The sequence below is a fragment of the Perca flavescens genome, chromosome 22 (assembly GCF_004354835.1).
Source record: "Perca flavescens isolate YP-PL-M2 chromosome 22, PFLA_1.0, whole genome shotgun sequence".
Lineage (NCBI taxonomy): Eukaryota > Metazoa > Chordata > Actinopteri > Perciformes > Percidae > Perca > Perca flavescens.
The window spans coordinates 19,380,435-19,400,549 of record NC_041352.1 but is presented as its reverse complement, the minus strand read 5'-3'; the positions used below and the strand labels follow the sequence as shown (position 1 = coordinate 19,400,549).

Genomic DNA, 20,115 nt, shown 5'->3' with positions numbered 1-20,115 from the left:
GCCGCTTGCTACCTACAGACACCAACGGCTGAACGTTTGTTCATAAAAATAAAAATGAAAGATTATATTGTTGTGTAAAACTAATCATACTATCAAAATTTGAGTTTAAAAATGTCATTTTGAACATGATAAATAGAACATTAAACCTTTTGATTATATGTTGTAAAGTTACGACCATTTCATTGGACTTTTATGTGAATCAAAAGAATATATAGACTATAATAGACTTTCAAACTTATAAATACAAAAAAGTAGCTAATACAACTTGCAAACTGTACGTGAACTCTTTAAAGTGGAATACTTTTTTTCTAAAATAATTTTATATTATTAAAGTTAAAGTTTGTATCATAGACTGTGGTATTTATCCCATTTCTATTTTTTTATTATTATTATATTGTTTAATTATTTATTTAAATTCAAATTATTGTTTCCCTGTCCCATAATTTTGAGTACATACATTTGAATGTTTTTCAAAAAAAGATTGACAAGGCGGCTGCATATTATTCACTGTTAAGTCCAGCAACAACTAAATTAAGTTGTTTCCCATATTTTGACTTTTTCAAACATATTAGAGCATTTTTTTTAACCAGGAGCTAAAAAAGACCATCATAAGAAATTAATTAAATTTATATTTTGCTTTTTTTTTGCAATCAATCATATCTTTATCAGACATTAAACTGTATGTAACTGTATTAAATTATGACACAATGATACTATAGCATAACTGTTGATACTCACCACAAGGTGGCGCTCTAAGATAATTAAAACAGGCAACTGGCCAAATACACTGAATATGTCCATTACTTACTGTAGGTACATTTAGTAATACTCCATTACAAATACAGTCCTGCCTTCAAAATAATACTTAAGTATTATTAGCTAAATGTGCTATGTAGGTATTGAAGTACTCCACATCTACCACCCTCTGTGCATTGTGTGTCCTGTGGCCCATCAAGTGAAGTGCAAACAGTCAAAACATGGCAGCTTCATTATATACCAGGAGACCCAGGCCAGAAACCAACCAATACAATATAAACTGAAGTAATAAATGTAATAAAACAAGACTTGGTAAGACTTAGGTAATGATGCAGGACCCAGTTTAGCTGATTTACTTTAGTAGCAGAAATCTATAAATTTTCCATTTGACATGCAGTGAACCCAAGGGCACGTTCAATCAGTTTCACTGTTGAACAACATGTTTCCTCTGAACAGTGTGAAACAGCGTGCAATGGCGTTGAGATATGTTTTCTCCCGTTTGGTGGGTTGTCTACCTATCGTTTATTGGCCATGTCATAGGTGATACTGATACCCAATCAGCAGAGAATGTATGTAAACTTTTCTTCTTCTGCTTCTTCTTGGGCGGCTGTGGTTCAGATGGTAAGAGCGGTCGCCTATGATCGGAAGGTTGGGGGGGGTTCGATCCCTGAACCCTGAATGGTTCCTGAGTGTAAATGTGTGGGAATGTTTATCTGATGAGCAAGTGGCACCTTAACCTCGGCCACAGTGTATGAATGTGTGTGAGTGGTGAATGGTGCCTCTTTGATAGCTGTTAAGACAAAAGCGCTATATAAATACAGTACTTTTACATTCTTCTTCTTTAGGGTTTTACGGCAGTTGGCATCCCATATGGTGCATTACTGCCACTTACTGGTACTAACCGTCAGCTATTATTATATCCCATTTCAACTTTTTAATTAAACCAGGGTTTTTCAAAAATGTAATTATATTTTTTCCTCTCTTCTACGGTGACCCCACTATCAAGCGCATCTTTGACCCCGATTTCCACTTGTCCTAACTTTTGTAGTCCTGCAACCATGACCCTTCTTATACTTGCTGCATGAAATCAGGACGTGCTCCACTGTTTCCTTCTCTTCACACTGACTGCAGTGCCCAGTTGGGTGTTTTAAACCCAGAGATTCTGAGGCCCCTGAGTGTTTGGGCCCCCAGAGCAGGTGCCTGTTTTGCCCTGTTGGTAATCCAGCCTGGCTCATTAAGCAGGCAGAATGTTCTATCATTACATATTAATATCTAAATCAATACTTGATTGTTATTTTTACATTAGCACATGTACAGTCCATTACATGTAAGCAGCAATTTAATGTAGCTTTCAACAAGGAGGGACTGCTGTATTTTTATTTTACATATGTTTTGTATTTTATTTTGTAAGACGACCATATGTTTTGTACGATTCATCTGTAATATAACCACAGTAGCTGTCAGATGAATGTGGTAGAAAGAGAACATTTCCCTCTGAAATGTAGAGAAGAAGTATTGTATAGGCATAAAATGGAAATACCCAAGTAAAGTAAAGTTACCTTGAAATTGTACTATACATATATAATACAGTACTTGAGCAAATGTACTGGCCTCTGGACCACTAAATGTATTTCCATCATCAATTCCACACACAAAATATCACATGGACATTTCTTTTATTGGAAACATATGTTTCAAGAATAATAATAATAATTTGTATTTAATACTGTCTGAATAGCTTTAAAAACATTAACTTAATAAACTTCATTTTCAAAATTAAGATTATCTTCATTCAAACCTTTTTACATATTTACACACACAAAAATCTCACATAACACATGAGCACTTAAGAAATGAAATTGCAAGGCATAAAATGGTTAACTTCACACAGTGGCTGGAGTTTACAAAATAGTTAAAAAATGTTGTGTAATATTATTTTCATATAATCGGTCACACTGTCCTATGAATCATCACACCCTCTGGCTGGCATGATGGGCATATTGATATGTTAATAAAACATCAGATGAGTACCATTTTAGTCATAACATCTGAGAGACTGTGGCAGAATATTTATAATACATTACTCAGCCTGCAAAGGGTCTTAAGATAGACAGATGTCTAAATACATATTTGATCTTTAAATATGAACTCATACAGCCTTTAATAAACATCAGAAAATCTGACCTTGGTATGGAAATGTAAATAACAAATTCATGTTTATTTCTATTGAGTCATATTAATCATTCCGATTATGTACGCTGACTTTTTTTCAACTGAAACCTTTATGTCCAAAGTATATGCTCCAATTCAAGACGTCATTCTTGGTGAAAAGAGAAAAACAAAAAGAAGCATGAAATAGTTTCACACCGTGAGAAAGAGCTGTACTTTCTCATGGGGTGAATGGTGATCATGACTGTGTTACTAAATAGACTCATGCGGAGGATCGTCCTGTTGAAGCTGTGCGTGCCAAGTTTGTGAGGGTTGACTGCCTTTTGTATTTGGAGGGGCAGGAAAGTGGACACAAGCTGTTAGCCTACATTGTAAGGCCATAATGACTTCTGCATTGACAAAACTGTCAAAACAATTAATATAGATGACTTCCTTACAGTCAACCCTACACAAATATACACTTTCTTTGCCTTTCACTTGCATTCAAAACAAAAGTAATGCTTCACTGAGTTCCATGGTTTCACAAAAGGCGCCACGAGAAGTGAAAGTAACTGAGAAAACATACAAAAGGCATGAATTTGAATCGAGTGTTTGATTATTTGACATAACTTTTTCTATAGAAAGTTTTAGTACAGCAAGGTCATTTGTCTTCTCAAGATAAAGAGAGGGCTTGTTTCCCCATCGCAGGCCGAGCTGCAGACTCCCACAGTCAGTGTCTGACTGAACCCACACACGTCATCTTACAGAACGGGTCAGACACTGTATGACCTCCATTGACCCAAAAAACAAAGCTGTCTTTGCCCTATTTCATCACTCATCTCATGGCAACAACAGCGGTGAGATGATTTAGCTGTCCACATAATGGCAACACTCAATCTACGCTCTGATATATCAAATTATTTGTTTATAAACATAAAATAAGCAACATTATCAGCTATGTATATAACAAACACATATTATACTGTACTTTATTATTCAGACAAAACTTCATAAAGAAAATTCCAACATCCAAATAGGCAGCATTAAGTTCTGACTCTGGAAAGTTGCAACAAAATGAACACTTAACATTTCTTTTACATTCTTTAATTCCACAGTAATCCAAAAACCAAGTGAGTCAATTAGCATAAAAGTGTCATTATTCTCGCTTCATTTACTATCAACTTTTTTTTTTTTTTATGCTAAAAACCAGAAGACGATAGACAAAATTTGCCCCTTGACTTCCATTCTTTCGCGTTTGTAAAACCAACTGCATATCACAGCAACAAAACAGGAATCATCCCATAAGTTTCAAGCTGGTCTTCTACAAACAAAAAAGGTTCCTACATGCTGGTGGAAAATGCACCATAAACACATATTATACACATATCTTTGTGACAGCTTGCTGTATTCCTACAGGAATAAAACACCAGAGTGGTAACACTGTGGATAACTCATCAGGGAACAGTTTCAATGAGAAGACAATAGGCTTTGCAGATGCTTCACATATCTCCTGGCAAACTGGGCCAATGCCATGATGGAGGATAAACACGACACATTAAAACAATTGAGAGAGAAAAAGAAGGCGTGCTGGTCGATTCAGCTACATTTCTAAGTAACAGTGAAAGGTCCGATACTGTAGGCTGCCGTGTGGCCCTCCCCTCTCTGGCTGCACTCACACTCCAAACCACAGACAATGATGTGTTTGATGAATACTTTTGAAGTGGTCAAGCTGCATGTTTTGAAACCTCTCCAGCTGTTTGCATCTGCCTCATGACTCAAGAACCTCCCTTGTTGCTGCCACAGGTTGTGTAACAACACCTGAAGGCCCTCTGTAGCCAGTATAAAGATCATCCTGTTCCTTCTCGAAACACTCAAGTAAGGCTCTGAATGAGGCACGCTGGTGATGACGTCGCTCAAAGTGGCAAAAACTAAGTAGTGGTGCAGCTGTTGCATTCTTCCAATATTTTGGTGCGCACTGTGCATCTGCCCCACTCCAAAATGGGCGACAAGCAACTCTAGAGTTTGCTAGGATAAGCAGCATTTACTTGGAGCAGCTATATGCAGCTTTGCATAGCTATAGGTTCCATTTAAGAGTACATATTCCTCAATGACAGCATCAGATGTGCATCAACAGGCATCAGTTGGTCATTCCAGGATGTCAGTTTCAAATGGGACCAGATGGTAGTAGGAAAGGTTGGTGACATACGCTTCTGTTTCCTCATCACACAGGTCTGCTTCCATTGACAAAAACTCTGTTCCATCCTCATACCTGGAAACATAAATCAAAGACACAATTACCCCAAGGACGGAATAGTCTAAAGATAGGAACAGTAGATATCTCTGTGAAACTTTCCCCAGTTATTTAACTTATATTAAGTCAATTGTATTTTGTCTTACACAATTTCTTTAAGTCTAAATATGCAAATTATTTCCAGAACAGACATCTGAACATTGAATGAGCCCAGGTTTAAAATTCTTGTTTTATTTTGTTGACATATTAGAGTCAAACGTTTTTACCCAGGGAATTTTGAATATCTCTTTTTATCACTGCATAAAATACTGTCGACAGTCATAAAAAAAAATACATTTTCATGTTTCTAGGAATAAAATGTTTATATAAATCAAACTATAAATGATATATGAACAAACACCTCTGTAAAAACCTAAAGAATATAGATAGGAATAAAACTGGAAAGTTTGGTGTATGTAAGTGGAGATTTCTGGCATATGGAGTATGAGAGAAAAAACTAATTTTGAGAAAATGGCCTTTAAAAGATATGATGCAAATACACTAAGTTTAGTGAAATAAACACCTAAATGTGTATTTTGGATGTTTTCTTTCCACTAGTCTGAAAGAAGACATGTTATGGAAGCAAAAGAGCCAAAAATCTCAAAATGTATGTGAAAAAAATAGTTTTTTGTGTCTAGCCCTAAGGCCTTGTGTTAATTGTTTACAATAACCAATAAAAGACTTTGTTTGCTAGTACAAGAAAAGAAATACCAAGAGGAATGTGTTCCTCTTTTGCTACACACACCCAGGGAAGGAAGGGGTGCACAGACACACTTCCTGTGGGGGCAGAGTGTCCTGGGTTTGGGTCACATTCAAAGACTTCCACAGTCACCAAAACACTTACTGTACACTCAAGACCAAAAACATGGGAGTCCTAATATTTGTAGAAAACAAGCAGGTCATTTGTGTTAAACTGCAACCATCTTGCTGCTGGGTCTACTCACTCCCTCTGGGTTTATAATCAGGCTCATGGCATGATTTTTTGAAAATCTTTGGAACCAATCTAACCTATGTAATCTAATCTATGAAAAAAACAAATGCTCAATAATAAAGCAAACTTTAGACATGGAAGAATGAACCTTTACAATCAGAGATTAAACATACAAATGGAATAAGATCTACCCCAAATCTGTAAAATAAAAAATCTCAATAAAAAGACTTGTAATAACGTAACCCCCGCCTCCTTTAAAACTTTATTTTAAATTGTATGTCAGGCTGAGGTTTAAGGAAAGACATCTAGAATATAGTCATATGATGTAATGGTGCAGTTAATTTACCGTAAGCATCACACACACACACACACACACACACACACACACACACACACACACACACACACACACACACACACACACACACACACACACACTTTTATATTATTTTATTCTCTTTACTGGTTGTGTCCATTTTATTTTTGTTATTATTTTTTTGTTCCGGTTTTGTTTTGGCTTTTTGCAGTTATTATTTATTAGCTATGAATTTCCTTGTACATGCATAAAAAAAAAGGAAATGTGCAATGGACTCAGAAGTGTTAACGATTGTCTGGAAGAGGGTGAAAGAACATTGCAATAAAGTATAAACATTTTTTTTTTTAAAGAAGAAATATGTGGTCTTAATACTTACGTATCTTCCACAGAGTCGGTGGATGAGGGTCTCTCCTTTTCTTCCGGGAGACTGTGATCAAATACGATGGTTTCTGTATTGGCCAGACAGAATCCATTTGACCGCATGATTTCTAAAAAGGTATAGAGTGCCGGTTTAGTCGTCATGACGTTAGGGATGTCAACGGTGGCTCCATTTGTGTTACAAAACAACACTAGATATATACCTGATATCTTGATTGGACTCTGAAAGCACGGCTGGATTCGGTGGACTTTGTCATTCCTCAGCACCTGGTCCAGCGGTGATCGCTCAAAGAAAGTCAACATCACCTCTGACCTGGAATACTGTGGAGCCAGGTCTTTAGTCATCTAGTCTACATAGTTGTACGTTTCCAAACATCTACCTTTTACCCTCAAGTATGAGTTATTATGAAAATCTTCTAATGTACAGTGAACATGCTAATAAAGTACTGATATATTCAAAGGGTTATAGTTGAGGTACCTACCTTGCACGGCATGTTGATGGCATTCTTCAGTAGTCTTTCCACCTCATTTAATTTCTCCTCAATGTCGTTTGCCTCTTTGATTTTTACCAGCCCTGAAACAAATAAATGTGAACATCTGAAATCATCAGCTCTAGCATGAGGATTTTTTTTATAAACAGTTAGTTATTAGATCCCCTTTTTGGAATCTAATATAATTCAACACAACGGTTTTGCAAATAATCCTATCTTTGTGAAGCTTATACATCCAGAGTGTATGTTTCAACTGTATGTTTTTTTTTTCTTCTTTCCAAACCCCCAATCCAATCCAATACAACAGCATCAAGAAATACAGCAAAATGCATAACGTAAAAAATATCTTAAAATATATAGACAACTCTAAACTAAAGAGTCTGATCTCCAAAAACTGTCCCAAATTTTAAAATGTTTAGTGCAACTATTTCTGAGCCTGTGGGATAGAGAAAGAGCAGCTGCTTTGACCTTTGCTGCCACCAGACTGTTATCTTTTCAGGCCACAAAAAGCCAGACAGGTCTGAATGTATCCCTAGTCTTGAAAAAAGGTTACATTAACCTTTTAATTAACAATGCTCCCTGTTATTTACCCAAAGTAGGATTATGGAAAAAATAGACTTTTTTTTTTTATCTTTAGAACAAGAATACAATGTGATGCTGTGAACACTGCCAGTGTAATTGCAAACATTTGTACGATAGCAGTAATAACGGAGGAAAGTACTAACAGGTGTAGAGAGAAAAGCTACACAATAACATCTTAACCGTGCATAACACTACACTACTAATTTAAGAAGTAGTGGGAGTGTAAAATCAGCACTTTGAGAAACACAAGGCTGCCGCCCATGTGAACAAGCAGTCAGCGACACATTTACTGCCATGCTGACAAAGGGATGTGGTGAGAATAATGATGGAAGACTGCAGCCACAGTGATGAGTCTCTGTCTCATGTAAGTGCTGCAGACAAAACGCAGTCACACAGCGGTTACTGTTACATGGAAGTACTGAGTAAGAGAGCCTACAGCAACACTGTGCACAGTCACAGTCTCATCCATTTATAATGGCCAGCAGTGATGACATCATACCCAGGGGGCTGTGAAGAGTGATAGGGCAGTTAAATCACCACTAGGAACCAAGTGAGACTCCCACCCAGCCTGAACCTCATACTGCCTTTGGTCTCTTTAAGACCCGTTTTCTCTGTAAATGTGACATATCTTACATGTTTAGTAGGGATTGACCGATGCTGGTTTTTCAAGGCCGATACCGATACAGATTATTAGTAGTTAATAAATCCAATAACTGATATTTCGAGCCGATACGCATTTACAGTGAAAATGAAAATCTTTAAGTCAAAATTCAGAGTTTGAAATGTTACAAACTCCAACACAACTTGTTTAAATGCTTTAAGCTATTATTTGATAAATTAGAAACTTTGAACATAATACCCAGTAAAAGATAGTCAGATAATGTTGTGGGTGGGACATTAAAGGTGCTGTAGGTAGGACTGCGAACATCCTTAGCCAAAACATTTTAATATCAACAACTTCTCAGTCCCTCCCCCCTTTCTGCTAAAGCCCAAAACGGTCTCCTAAGCCCCCCCCCCACAAGGGAGAATGAATGCGTGTGCATGAGCAGTGATTGACACTTGACATTTTTTTTTGTATTACCTGCTTCATGTAGTTCTACTGAAACATAGGGTCAGTTTCAGAAAATATGACAGAAAGTTAGTTTTATAAGTTTTACCTACTGCACCTTTAAGTCAGACTCAGTGGTGAGTGAAACCGAAGCAGAGGGACAGACACAGAGCTGTGGTGGAGCCAAAGTAGCGCACTTTTTTATTAAATTACCATAACTTTATTGGCTATCAGGCAAATAAAACTGCTAAAAAAAACGGGCCGATAATCGGTCTCTTCTAGTGTTTAGGGCTTATACTGATTTATTTAGTTGTTTTGTCATATCCAAACAGCTGTGAGTAACGTTTTTAGACAGTTAAAGTAGCTTTCGAAAGTTTAGAGACTATATTTAATATCATAAACATAAAGAAAGCATGTGTCACAGTGTGGTCCATCAATGCTGGGAGAAACTCTAAGATGTTTATGCGTTGTTAAATGAAGTCAGTTGGACAGACTGCATGTTGAAAGTTGGGTGTTTTCATGTAGCTGTAGTCAGAAAACAACCTCTAGGTTAGCAGAAAAGAAGACAATTCCAGCCCAGAATATTGGAAACCCTTACATTTATTGTTGTTCGTTACAGTGGATGCCATTTTGTGAAAAGGTTGTTTTTCAGAGAATTAACAGCAATTAACATCTTAACCGGAAACAAACCTGTGATGATAACTTCACCACAGAGACTTTAAACTACACCCAGTCCTGTTAGCTGTTATCCTTGCAAACACATTAGTTAAGTTTATGTCCTGCCATGTAGGGCGCTGATGTTATGAAGTGCACATTATTTATTATTAGGTGCAGGCACACAGCCCACCCAGGGTGCACATGGAACAGGGTGGGATTAGGAAGAACGTATTATCATGCGTTATCAGAGGGTGTGTTAGGGACTGGTAACAATCATCACAAGTCCTCTGATCCCTTTAAAAAGCTGTTTTCTCCACCATAACATACTGACGGTTTGTTCATAGAGTGGAAAGTCCAGAGGAGCTTGTCCCGAGAGGACATTTGTCTGGGACTCACTAAATATTTTGCATCCCAAATATGCTGCCATTAGCACATTATATCTCTTTTTAATAAATATTTGTGGACATACTGAGAGTTCGCCATGTTTTGTGTAAGGATGCATCTTTATTTTGAATCAAAATGTGTGTGTGTGTGTATGTATGTATGTATGTATGTATGTATGTATGTATGTATGTATGTATGTATGTATGTATATATATATATATATATATATATATATATATATATATATATATATATATATATATATATATATATAAAAGCCACATTTGAGTTCATAAATTCCTCTGTAATGCATTCAAATAAAATTAAAATTAGGAATGAGGTCTAGTGTTTTGTTGATGAAGGGATTTTTTACAGACTGCGTGGAATACTAAGGTATAAAAGGCTTGCTTGATGTGCAAAAGAGAAATATGTGTGGTTATTTTTGCAACAACTCTGTGTTGGTTGCGCAATATTTAAATGTGGTGGCAACCACAGCGGATCTGGTGTGTGAAGCTACAATTTGACAATGTGTGCCTCTCTAATTAGAGACCGAAGATTCAACACATACCTGCAGCCATCAGAAGGATATACAAGATGTTAATCAGCTGAAAGGCTTCCATATACAATAAGCAAGCTGTTGTGGATAACAGATGCTGGTTAGAATCATTCATTCATAAAGCGTGACTACCATAATCATAATAAAACCTTATTCTGTGCAGCTGGACTTTGGTTCTAAGAATCTATAATGAAGGTAAAACAGTAAATAAAAGGGATGTGGGCTATTTTGGAGCGGTCCATGTGTGACAACTAAAGTAAATAAAGGCACAAAACTCCTGGGCAGTGCAGATTTGGTACGAGCATGAGGGCAGCACAAAATGGCATCAACCTTGACACCGCAATTGCAGTGCTCCACTGAATGGGACACCCCTCCTACTGCAGCTCTCCTCCCACTGGGACTCGAGGCAAATCACCAAAATACCAAACAGACAGGCAAAAAAAAAAAAACTGCACAGTGAGTTTCATCTCCAAAAACTATAAAATATTAATTTATGTATATTTCATCTCAGATTTGCTATGTTTGTGACAATTAAATGGCTGTCTTCTGGAAAATGTCTTCAAAAGACACTGACACGAAAACACAGCTATGTTTTATTTTCCTACCAGGGTCCCTAAGTGTTTTTCCTCCAACGAGTCCATTTCCTGCATGGGCTTCCTGGCTACAGTGGTCTTCTTTCTGAGATTATTTATTCAGCCCCCAGTAAGTCTAATTTGGTTGTTTCTTCATGGCCTTCACTCTTAATTATCTCCTATGGAAGATCAACTTTTATCTACCTAGTGCAACAAGTTTGTACTACAGTGATACCATATGACATTTCAGTGTATGCACCGCCTCCTCTTTGATTTAATTGCACACTAAAGTGGCCCATCTGTTAGTTCTGTGACGGCATGCCGTGCTGACAAGCCACTTCGTCCATTAGCTGAAATAATACAGTAGAAGTAGATGCAACAGGAACTGGACTGCGTCCGAGTCATCATCAAACACATTATCTAAACGGTCATCAGATGCTGTAAGCACCAGCTATTTCACAGCTATCTTCTACATGGATCTGATAAGCACATGTCAGCAGCCCAACGCTCTATCATCTAACCGCTAACTCTCCGCAGATTGGTCAACGTGTTATTTCTGGATGTCTGAGTCAACGAGCAGAGGACATCAAACCTTAGTGAACATCCATGTCCATGAAAAGGCCAGGCTATGTTACACTCATTTAATATCCCGTGTGTACAACTACCAGTATTTTATGTTGCAGTGTGTCCAAAATCGCTACCTAGTGCACTATATTTACCTAATGACCTTTATTTAACTTTTTTTAAGTTTCCATATTCTAACAGTGAAAATGTGTTGCAACATTTATTTTTATATTTGAGTCATTTATCAAGCAAACATGTCAAATATTTTCTAATTCTTGCCTCTCAATGGCTAGTTGCAGCACTGTAAAATATAGGCTAAAAATTAATGCTATTTTACAATGACCACATCCCAACAACTGTCCTGAGTAATGGCAATAAAATAGCTGCTGGCTGTAGCTTCATTTTATGGACAGATATGAGACTGTTATCGATTTTCTCATTTAACTTTCAACAAGAGAGCGCATATGTTTTTTCCCAAAATGTCAATCCATACCTTTAATCCTGGCACTACAATAATCTACAAAAGCACACAGACACCTGTCAGACAAAAAGAAATGAGAATTTTCAGTGGCCATAATATAAAACCATTAAAGTTGTACATTCTTTAAATGTAATGCATCTATTCTATAATTCTGTCAACAAGGAAGGAAAATGATAGTGTCCAGAATGTTTACACTACAAAAAAAACATGATCCAGTGCACCTCCTTTAAGAGATGTGTAAATTAGCACCATGATAACCAAGAATAGTGTCCAAGAATACACTATGGAGTATTTCTTATGTAAGGAGAATGGATAAAGTGTAAGAGGGAGGGATTTTGGACACAGCCGGTGGAATCTGTCTCCCAAGGAATGTGAGCAATCCCTTCCTGTCTCTGTTCACTCTGGGGTCACATGTAAGGTACTGTAAGTGTTAAGAGGCCTTCGCAGACCAGAGGGACTAAATATGGGAGGTCCACTCGTCTCGCTTTCACATCATGACATCAGTCTGAAAGCTCTGCACGCCTTCCTTGTTGCTTAGACGCAGCAAAGAAACAGGAAAACATGGGCAGAGACAGAAACTGGAGCAAAGTGGATTGCGAAAGGCCAAAGCAATGTTTTTTTCCACGGGGACTTTCAATCTGAGTGGCAGTTAGAGGGGATGCTAATGAAATATTGAACGGAGTTAGGAATTAAAAAAAAGGCCATTAGGGGAATGTTATTAACCCTGTGGCTTGCTATCCATCCATGTAATTGTCAAACTCGCTTAAGTCACTAAAGTTAACACTGATGTCTCCTTCAGTGCTGATATCACAGCTCCATTTATCTTAAAGCGTAACTCTCGCCAAAATGAAACCTAGGGTCTTTTTGTGAATGTACCTGAGTCAAACTTTCGTTTAAAAGCATAATTTGGACGGAAGCGCCACTTTTAAGATTTACCGTATTCTCGTTTTTCGGTCAAATGGCCTCTTGAATGGGAGAGCTAGGGGCACTTTTACGATAGCATCAAAATCAACATTTTTAAAACCCTAAGAAGGCTCGACACAACATGAAACTTTGCTCGATGTATTACCAGGGGCTCTACACTTTAACGAAAGCGTTGAGAACATTATTTGTGTACACAGTTTACTAAAAAGAAAGGTTTTGAACAACGGTTGGTTTTTCCGGTCCCCGCCATCTTGCCAGTCAAAAATAGTCGATCTCCAAATGCGACGAGGAGAGTAAAGATGGAAAGCTCCTAAAACTTACCCACATATTTATTATATCAACATAACTGATGATTATTTATCAAAAATCTCATTGTGTGCATATTTTGTGAAAGCACCAATTGTGAACCCTACAATATCGCCACAATATTGATATTGAGGTATTTGGTCAAAAATATTGTGATATCTGATTCTCGCCCTATCGCCCAGCTCTATAGTAGTGCGTAAAAGTGGCGTTTCCGTCCTAATTATGCTTTTAAACAAAAGTTTGACTCGGGTACATTCACAAGAAGACCCTAGGTTGTATTTTGGCGAGCATTACGCTTTAAAGCTGTAATCAGACAAGTGACATACATTAAAAGAAGAAGCAAAAAGTGAGTCATGAGATCCAAAATGTCTCTTCCCAAAATGCACTGCAGACTGCACTGGCAGCAGCAGAGCAGAGAGCTGTCAACAAGCTTGTCAGCTATTTCAGTGCACGGGCAGGAAGCAAAGCTTTCCAGTCACCACTAAAGGGATGTTTCCAAAACATTTGTATAGGCTCAGTGGGTAGAGACAAAAGGGAAGTGCCAAGAAACAAGAAAACCAGTTGGGAGCTCTGCCAAACCTGTTGGAAGTGCCACAGCACCACAGTGTCAAAGATCCAAGCCCTGAGGTCCATATAGCTACCTCATATAGCTACCATATAGCTACATATGGCAAAAGACTGCCCTCTACAAAGCCCTGTCTGAAACTTTGCTGTAATTTGCTGGAATCAGGCATCTTAACCTAAAAAACTAATTTGTTCTGTGAAAGATAGGCTATGTGAAAAATATGTCTCCAAAATGTTGAAGAAAATTTGTGGCACACATAAAAATGTAATCCATCCAAAAATAAATCTAAATCACTGAATTTGGAAACACGTTTTATATGTTTTATTTATTTATTGTTTTAATGTAGTCTAGATATGTCTGAGTAAAGCATAGTGCAGAATGATGTGTTACTGAACTGTGATCCTGTGTTAAATGACATTTCTCTAATTTCTTTCTATTTAATCTAATGTGAACCACTGCACATCCACTGATAGATATCTTTTGTACATCCTGCACAAAACTGTACAGCTCTCTCATTTTAAAACAGTTATATTCTACTTTTATGTCGTTTTTTTCATATTTCTATTGTAATAATTCTATATTTATATTTCTTGACTTTTGCAGTACTTTGCTTTTCTTGTTTATGTCCTCTTAACATGTTTATCGTATGCACCAAATACCAGGCCAAATTCCTTACCTACTTGGCAATAAACCTGATTCTGATTTTAGCCCGACGCTGGCACAGCACCGAAACTGTCACCTCACAACCAGGGTGGTTCGTGAGCTACAAAAAATAGCTGCTCAAACATCCCAGTATCCATTCATCCTAAAAAGCCATGATGTATCAGATGCAGAGAGCAAATGTCCACTTTAGTGTTGGTATTTTTTTGAATTCTCCCATGGGCAATCCAACTTTCAGGCCACAAAGAAGAGAAAGCAGACCTTATAGACCACACAGCCTTTTAGCTCCTAAATATTGACCAGGATTAGAAACATGCTGTCAGCATGTTGGTCTTTTTGTCTCCAGGTTATGTGATATGTCTGCTAATGTGACTCCCCAAAGTGGATTTAGTTAAATATTAACCGGTCCAAACGAAAGCATGAGGCAGTTTGGTTCAGATAAGCTTTAAACCCTCATTGATTATGTTGCGTGTGTTTTTACTGCTTTTATTTTGCTGCCCAAAAATATAAAATCATGTCATCTTAGTTAGTTAAGCCCTATATTGAAGTGATGTCTAAAAGTTCAATCTATCCAAAGCTGAGATGCCTGGAAATGAATGCCCATATGGTTCTCAATCATACATTTAGAAAATGTATTATAGTTATACTGTATTTCACACAGTTTGTTAGGTAACAGGGTCTGACTGTAATCCACAAAAAATGAAAAGAAAAAAATTCCCTCCACTTCTGGGGAGGAAAACTTTGCTTCTACATTTTCCTGGTCTGGTAGAGCCAAAGATGCAAAACCTACCTTCCCAACAAGTCATAAAAGAAATATCTGTAGCTTAATGATATTATATTAATAGAATATCTAGTAGATAATATTTTCTAGTTCTTGCTTCTCAATGGTTAGTTGCAGCCCTATCAAATATAGGCTAGTAGTGCAAATGCAGAGAAAGTTAAGGGGGGCCCCTGCCACCTCCTGCGCATTTGGGCCCATAACTTGCTACGCCCCTGAAATGAAACCCTAAAACATGTAGGCTATATTTGGCTAATAGTTATATCATTTGTGATACTTTCTTACTGTAGGCTATTTACTGCTCTACCATCACTTCCTGTCATATAACTGTCACATTCCCTTCAGACAAACCTTCTAGCAGTGGAGACTTGGAGAGCTCTCTTCTGTCCTCAGGAAATGACTCCACCAGTCTTTTAAATAGCCGCCCCAGATCGGAATAACTCCGATGCAAGTATAAAATGTTCCTGTCAGACCACTCTGTCCGTATCTCGAAGAAGTCCTCTTCCTCTCCCCGCTGGCTGATGATGAGTCTCCGGATCCCGTTGACCCAGCAGTCCCGGACAAACATGTTGACCAGCGACGTGCCTTCAAACACAGCCGATGCCATTCCTCAGACGTCAGTCCAGCATGCTGGGGCGGGCCGGCGGCGGACAGCAGGGTCTGAGGAGTCGATGCTGAGATAAAAAAAATAAATAAAAAAAAAAATGAAATCTGTAAAATAAGAGACAACTTGAGTAACTTTTCGGTCTGAGCTGTCTGACAGCAGCTGTGTGTTACGCAGGAGGAGGAAGATGATGTTTTGCTCAGCCCGTCACAGGCGTGAACTCAAACGTGGCATGATCTGAGGAAAAAAAAATAGACTTTAGAGTCAGAGATACCGCCCCCGCACAATTGATTTGTCAATCGACATTTATTTTTATGTCATCCTCGGCAAAACGTCGAACAGATCAAATCAAGATCTCCAAAGTCCAAAGATCTCTCAAAGTATAAAGTCCTGCTCCCTGCTCCATGTCTGCCGTTTAGTTTCCTAAATCCAGAGCATGTCACTTCACAGTCTGGATAAGCTTTTCTTTCAGCACAGTTTCCTCCCCTCTCCTTCCTCCCTCCTTCCTTCCTCCCTCCCTCCTTGACAACAGGGTATTATTATACAAAGAATCCAAGGGGCTGCAAAGACAAAACTGTCCATCTCCTTTGTTTAGAGGACCAGTTGCTTATTTTGCTCTTTTTTTCTTTATTCAGACAGCTTTCATTACCCCTGGATTTGATGCCATTTGCCAATTCTTTTCTCAAATCAGTACACTTAATCTTAAAATAAGATGTTTGGTAAAAACCACAAAGTCCAACCACTCAAATATCTTGTACCAGCTATGGAGCATTACAATTTTCTATACTACATTCCCCATTTCTGACCTCACATAACTCATGTCTTAGAAAAATACCAGTATTTTAGCCAATATTCAGCCACAGCAACAACAACAAAACTGCACCGTAGCCTATTATTTGTCTCCTGTCAGTCAGTGTGACCAAAAAAGGAACAGATATTTTCTGCATTGCTCGATTGAGCGGCACACTAATGCTAAAGAGCTTTACAGGAAGTCGTGGCCAGTCAAGTAATGACGATTGAGCTGTAATTAACTACTGTCTGCAAACAGTTCTGGTAAAAGCAATTTATAACAATACAGCACAGGAAGCATGTTAATTGCAAGGAAAAAGCAAGCTGGGAAACTCTTTACTTTACTGGACACATAAAAGCACCTAAATCTGTGCTGAAAACTGAATATTGCACTGTTGAGATCAGAGAGAGCTGTTCCGCTGTAATGTGCACATTAGATTTTATGAGACAGAGCGAGTGGTCGCTGCAAAAGTCTGCATTCATGCCCCAATCGCTCCTTTGTGAGTGTTTCAGTCTCGCCATTGCAAATGTTAAGGACTCAGAACAAGGCCATGCAGCCAGTCAGGAAAATACAGTTTCAATTTGCCCCATTTAAATTGTCCAAAGAGGTCTCTCCTTCACATGTGACAGTTTCATATTCAGCTTCTCAGTTCTGTGTCGTAGCGAGGAGACATATTGGGTGGTAAAGCTGTCAAACGGTCTGCATTTTAAAAAATGTTGCTGAAATGGGGAAATATATAAATAAATATAGGAAATATTCTTTAAATCTACTCTCAGAGAGGAATTCCTGCTTCTCTGGAAATTCCACATTGTAAACCACAGATAAAAGGTTATTTCCCTGTCATTTTCTGTGTTATTGTTTAAATGACAAGTTCTCTAGGAAATGTAAACCACTTACTGAAAGTGTTTTTTTTTTTTATACGTATTATAGTGGAACTGTGTCTTTGACATACTCACTCCTTGGAAAATGAAAACCAGATTTGTAGTCAGTGATCATAATAATTTCCTAATAAGCATCATGTTTGAACGTACATTTTCTTATACTGTTGACTGGTAATTAAAAAAAAAGAGATACATTGTGTATTAATTTACCTAAATCTGGCTTTATGAGAAAAATGTCAGAAGTAACATAACTTTTACTAAACATACAATCATTTTGTAGTAGTTGAATTAATGACATTTACACATTTAAACTATTTTGTGGCAGTTGCGTTATTGAATGTATTGAATATTGAAAATAATATGATGTCAATGTTTGTTTGCAGAACAGAATCATATGACTTACTGCTCCTTCTGTTATTGTTGTCTGCACCAACCTGTATCATTACAATAAGCGGAAATCATGCAGCGGGGAGAAAATGACTGTGACACACTGTAATAATGAAGTAGCTGTTGTTGAATTGTCATTGTGGTCGAGGTGTAAGATGCAGTTTTATACAAACCTACAGAGAAAGAGCTGAATCACCCTGAAAAGTAACCAAACCCAAAACTTAACTGTCTGTCTGCTATTGGCTGGTCTTTGCTGGTCCAAAGGCCTAGCCATCGTGAGGTAGAGATTTTGCTGGGGGGGGGACTGACTACCCAAGGCCCTCATGCAAGAATAAATAGCTGTGGGTGCGGGGAGGGGCCCATAGAAAATGCCTTTCTACAGGGCCCAGAATTTTGTGCTACCCCATGGTTACAGGTTTTAAAGTCAAACTAAGGTAAAGTAAAACAAGCGAGTCTATGGCCAAGCTAACAGCTCTGTTAGCAAAATACTAACATCTGCATGGTTATATACTTGCAATGACAATATTAACATGCTGATGTTAAGCAGGTTTGATGTTTACCATGGTCAAATTCTTAGTTTATGTCACAGTCTGGCTCTGGGCCCAGATACCCTCAGACCTTTTTGTGAAGACTGGACTGTTTTTGGTTTTTCTGTTTGCTGTGTTTTTCCTCTGGTGTTCCTGTGCTGCTTTTGCCCATCTACACCCCTGCTTTGAATCAGCCTGGTTAGTCTGTCCCTGCTCCTAGAGTTTTCCCCCAGCCAATCAGCTCCCAGCCTGTTTCCCTGCCTAATCACCTCATTCCCCTCACCTGAGCCCATCTCTCTACCTGCACTTCATCCCTGCCTGGTTTTCAGTTCACTCTTGGTTTTGTCCTTGTATGATCAGTTTTGCTTTGCCTGCGCAACATTGACTAAAAGGTTATTAGCACAAAACACAAATTATTTACAAATATCTGTTTTTTTTGGTCAATAGTTTTGCAGGTATTTGGTCAAAATCTAAAGCTATTTGACCTGATGATGGAGCTAGATGGAGAGTTGGGGCGACCACAAAGATATTCGGCATCATCCTCTGGGCGACATGAATCCCCTTTACCATATTACATGGCAAACCATCTAACAGTTATTAAGATGTTTCACTAAATAATAACAAATGTCAACCTCATGGTGAAAATCTGAAAAGTAAGATGATCAAGTAGGATTCATCCTCTGGGGACCACGAGTGTCTGTATTTAAAGCAATCCATCCTGTAGCTGTCGAGATATTTTAGTATGGACCAAAGTGGTGGACCAACCTACAGGCAGACCATCCAAAACTTGAATGTGTTAGAAAAACAATTCCACATACTGTGAAATCACTTTTTTTTACTGACACTATAGTTAGATTTTTTTCAAGTATGGAGATGTATGCTGCACATTCCATTTTAAGCACGAATGATTAGAGAACGATTGTATTACACAGAGAAACCGCCTCAGAATGATCTGAAACCCCCTCCTCTGTAATAATAGGATCTGTCTGTTAAACCGGGGTTCAATCTGTGGTTTGGCCACATTCAGAGTCAGCACATTCTGACTCAATACCTCATTCCAGTATAATTCCTCTGAAAGAGTAAACTTTAAATGGAAAAATAGATTTGTGCACACTCATCCTTCTGGCGCAGAATTCTAAACACATTTGTCATTATAGCAGAGCTGAGGCCAAATCTAAGAGCAAGAGGAATTTTTGAGGGTTGTTTTGTTTCACAAGAGACCGATGTGTCACCAGCTAGAGGACAGTTTGTTTGTGTGATAAAAAGATTTTTTTATTTTTTTTAGTGGACTCATTTAGGAGTATAGCAACTGGGTTCAGATTTAAAGTAATAATTTGAATTTGTCTCAAGTTAGTGTAAGGATTAAATCAGAATTAAGAATTGTATAGACATATATTTGCAGGGCTAGGTGTGATGGAACAAGAGTTAAGGATTTTAATGTAGAGTTTACATTTACTTACAGTTAGTTAACATTTGAGACCTTGCAACATTTAAAGGTCCAATGTGTAGTAATTTCTCCCATCTAGTGTTGAGATCATA

General features: G+C 37.9%; 1 protein-coding gene across 2 annotated transcripts; it reads right to left on the bottom strand.

Moving 5' to 3' along the window:
• Positions 1-2,992: 2,992 nt before the first annotated feature.
• On the bottom strand, positions 2,993-18,761 carry pxdc1b (PX domain containing 1b). Of its 2 annotated transcripts, none has more exons than XM_028569465.1 (6): positions 18,610-18,761; positions 15,739-16,061; positions 7,302-7,393; positions 7,023-7,140; positions 6,818-6,929; positions 2,993-5,173 (listed from the first exon to the last, which is right to left on the bottom strand). In XM_028569465.1, exons 2-6 carry the CDS (start codon positions 15,992-15,994, stop codon positions 5,050-5,052), a joined length of 702 nt encoding a protein of 233 aa, XP_028425266.1. In that variant the 5' UTR covers positions 15,995-16,061; positions 18,610-18,761; the 3' UTR covers positions 2,993-5,049. The 2 variants fall into 2 exon arrangements, with proteins under 2 accessions (XP_028425266.1, XP_028425267.1); XM_028569466.1 differs by lacking the exon at positions 18,610-18,761 and adding an exon at positions 18,276-18,332.
• Between the last annotated feature and the right edge of the window lie 1,354 nt (positions 18,762-20,115).

Excerpts from the sequence above, each read along its gene's own strand:
- pxdc1b (XM_028569465.1), bottom strand. The coding sequence starts at position 15,994 with ATGGCATCGGCTGTGTTTGAAGGCACGTCGCTGGTCAACATGTTTGTC. Across the intron at positions 7,394-15,738 it reads CAAGTCTCCACTGCTAGAAG|GGCTGGTAAAAATCAAAGAG; the intron begins GTTTGTCTGAAG and ends TATTTGTTTCAG. Across the intron at positions 6,930-7,022 it reads GAGTCCAATCAAGATATCAG|AAATCATGCGGTCAAATGGA; the intron begins GTATATATCTAG and ends ATACCTTTTTAG.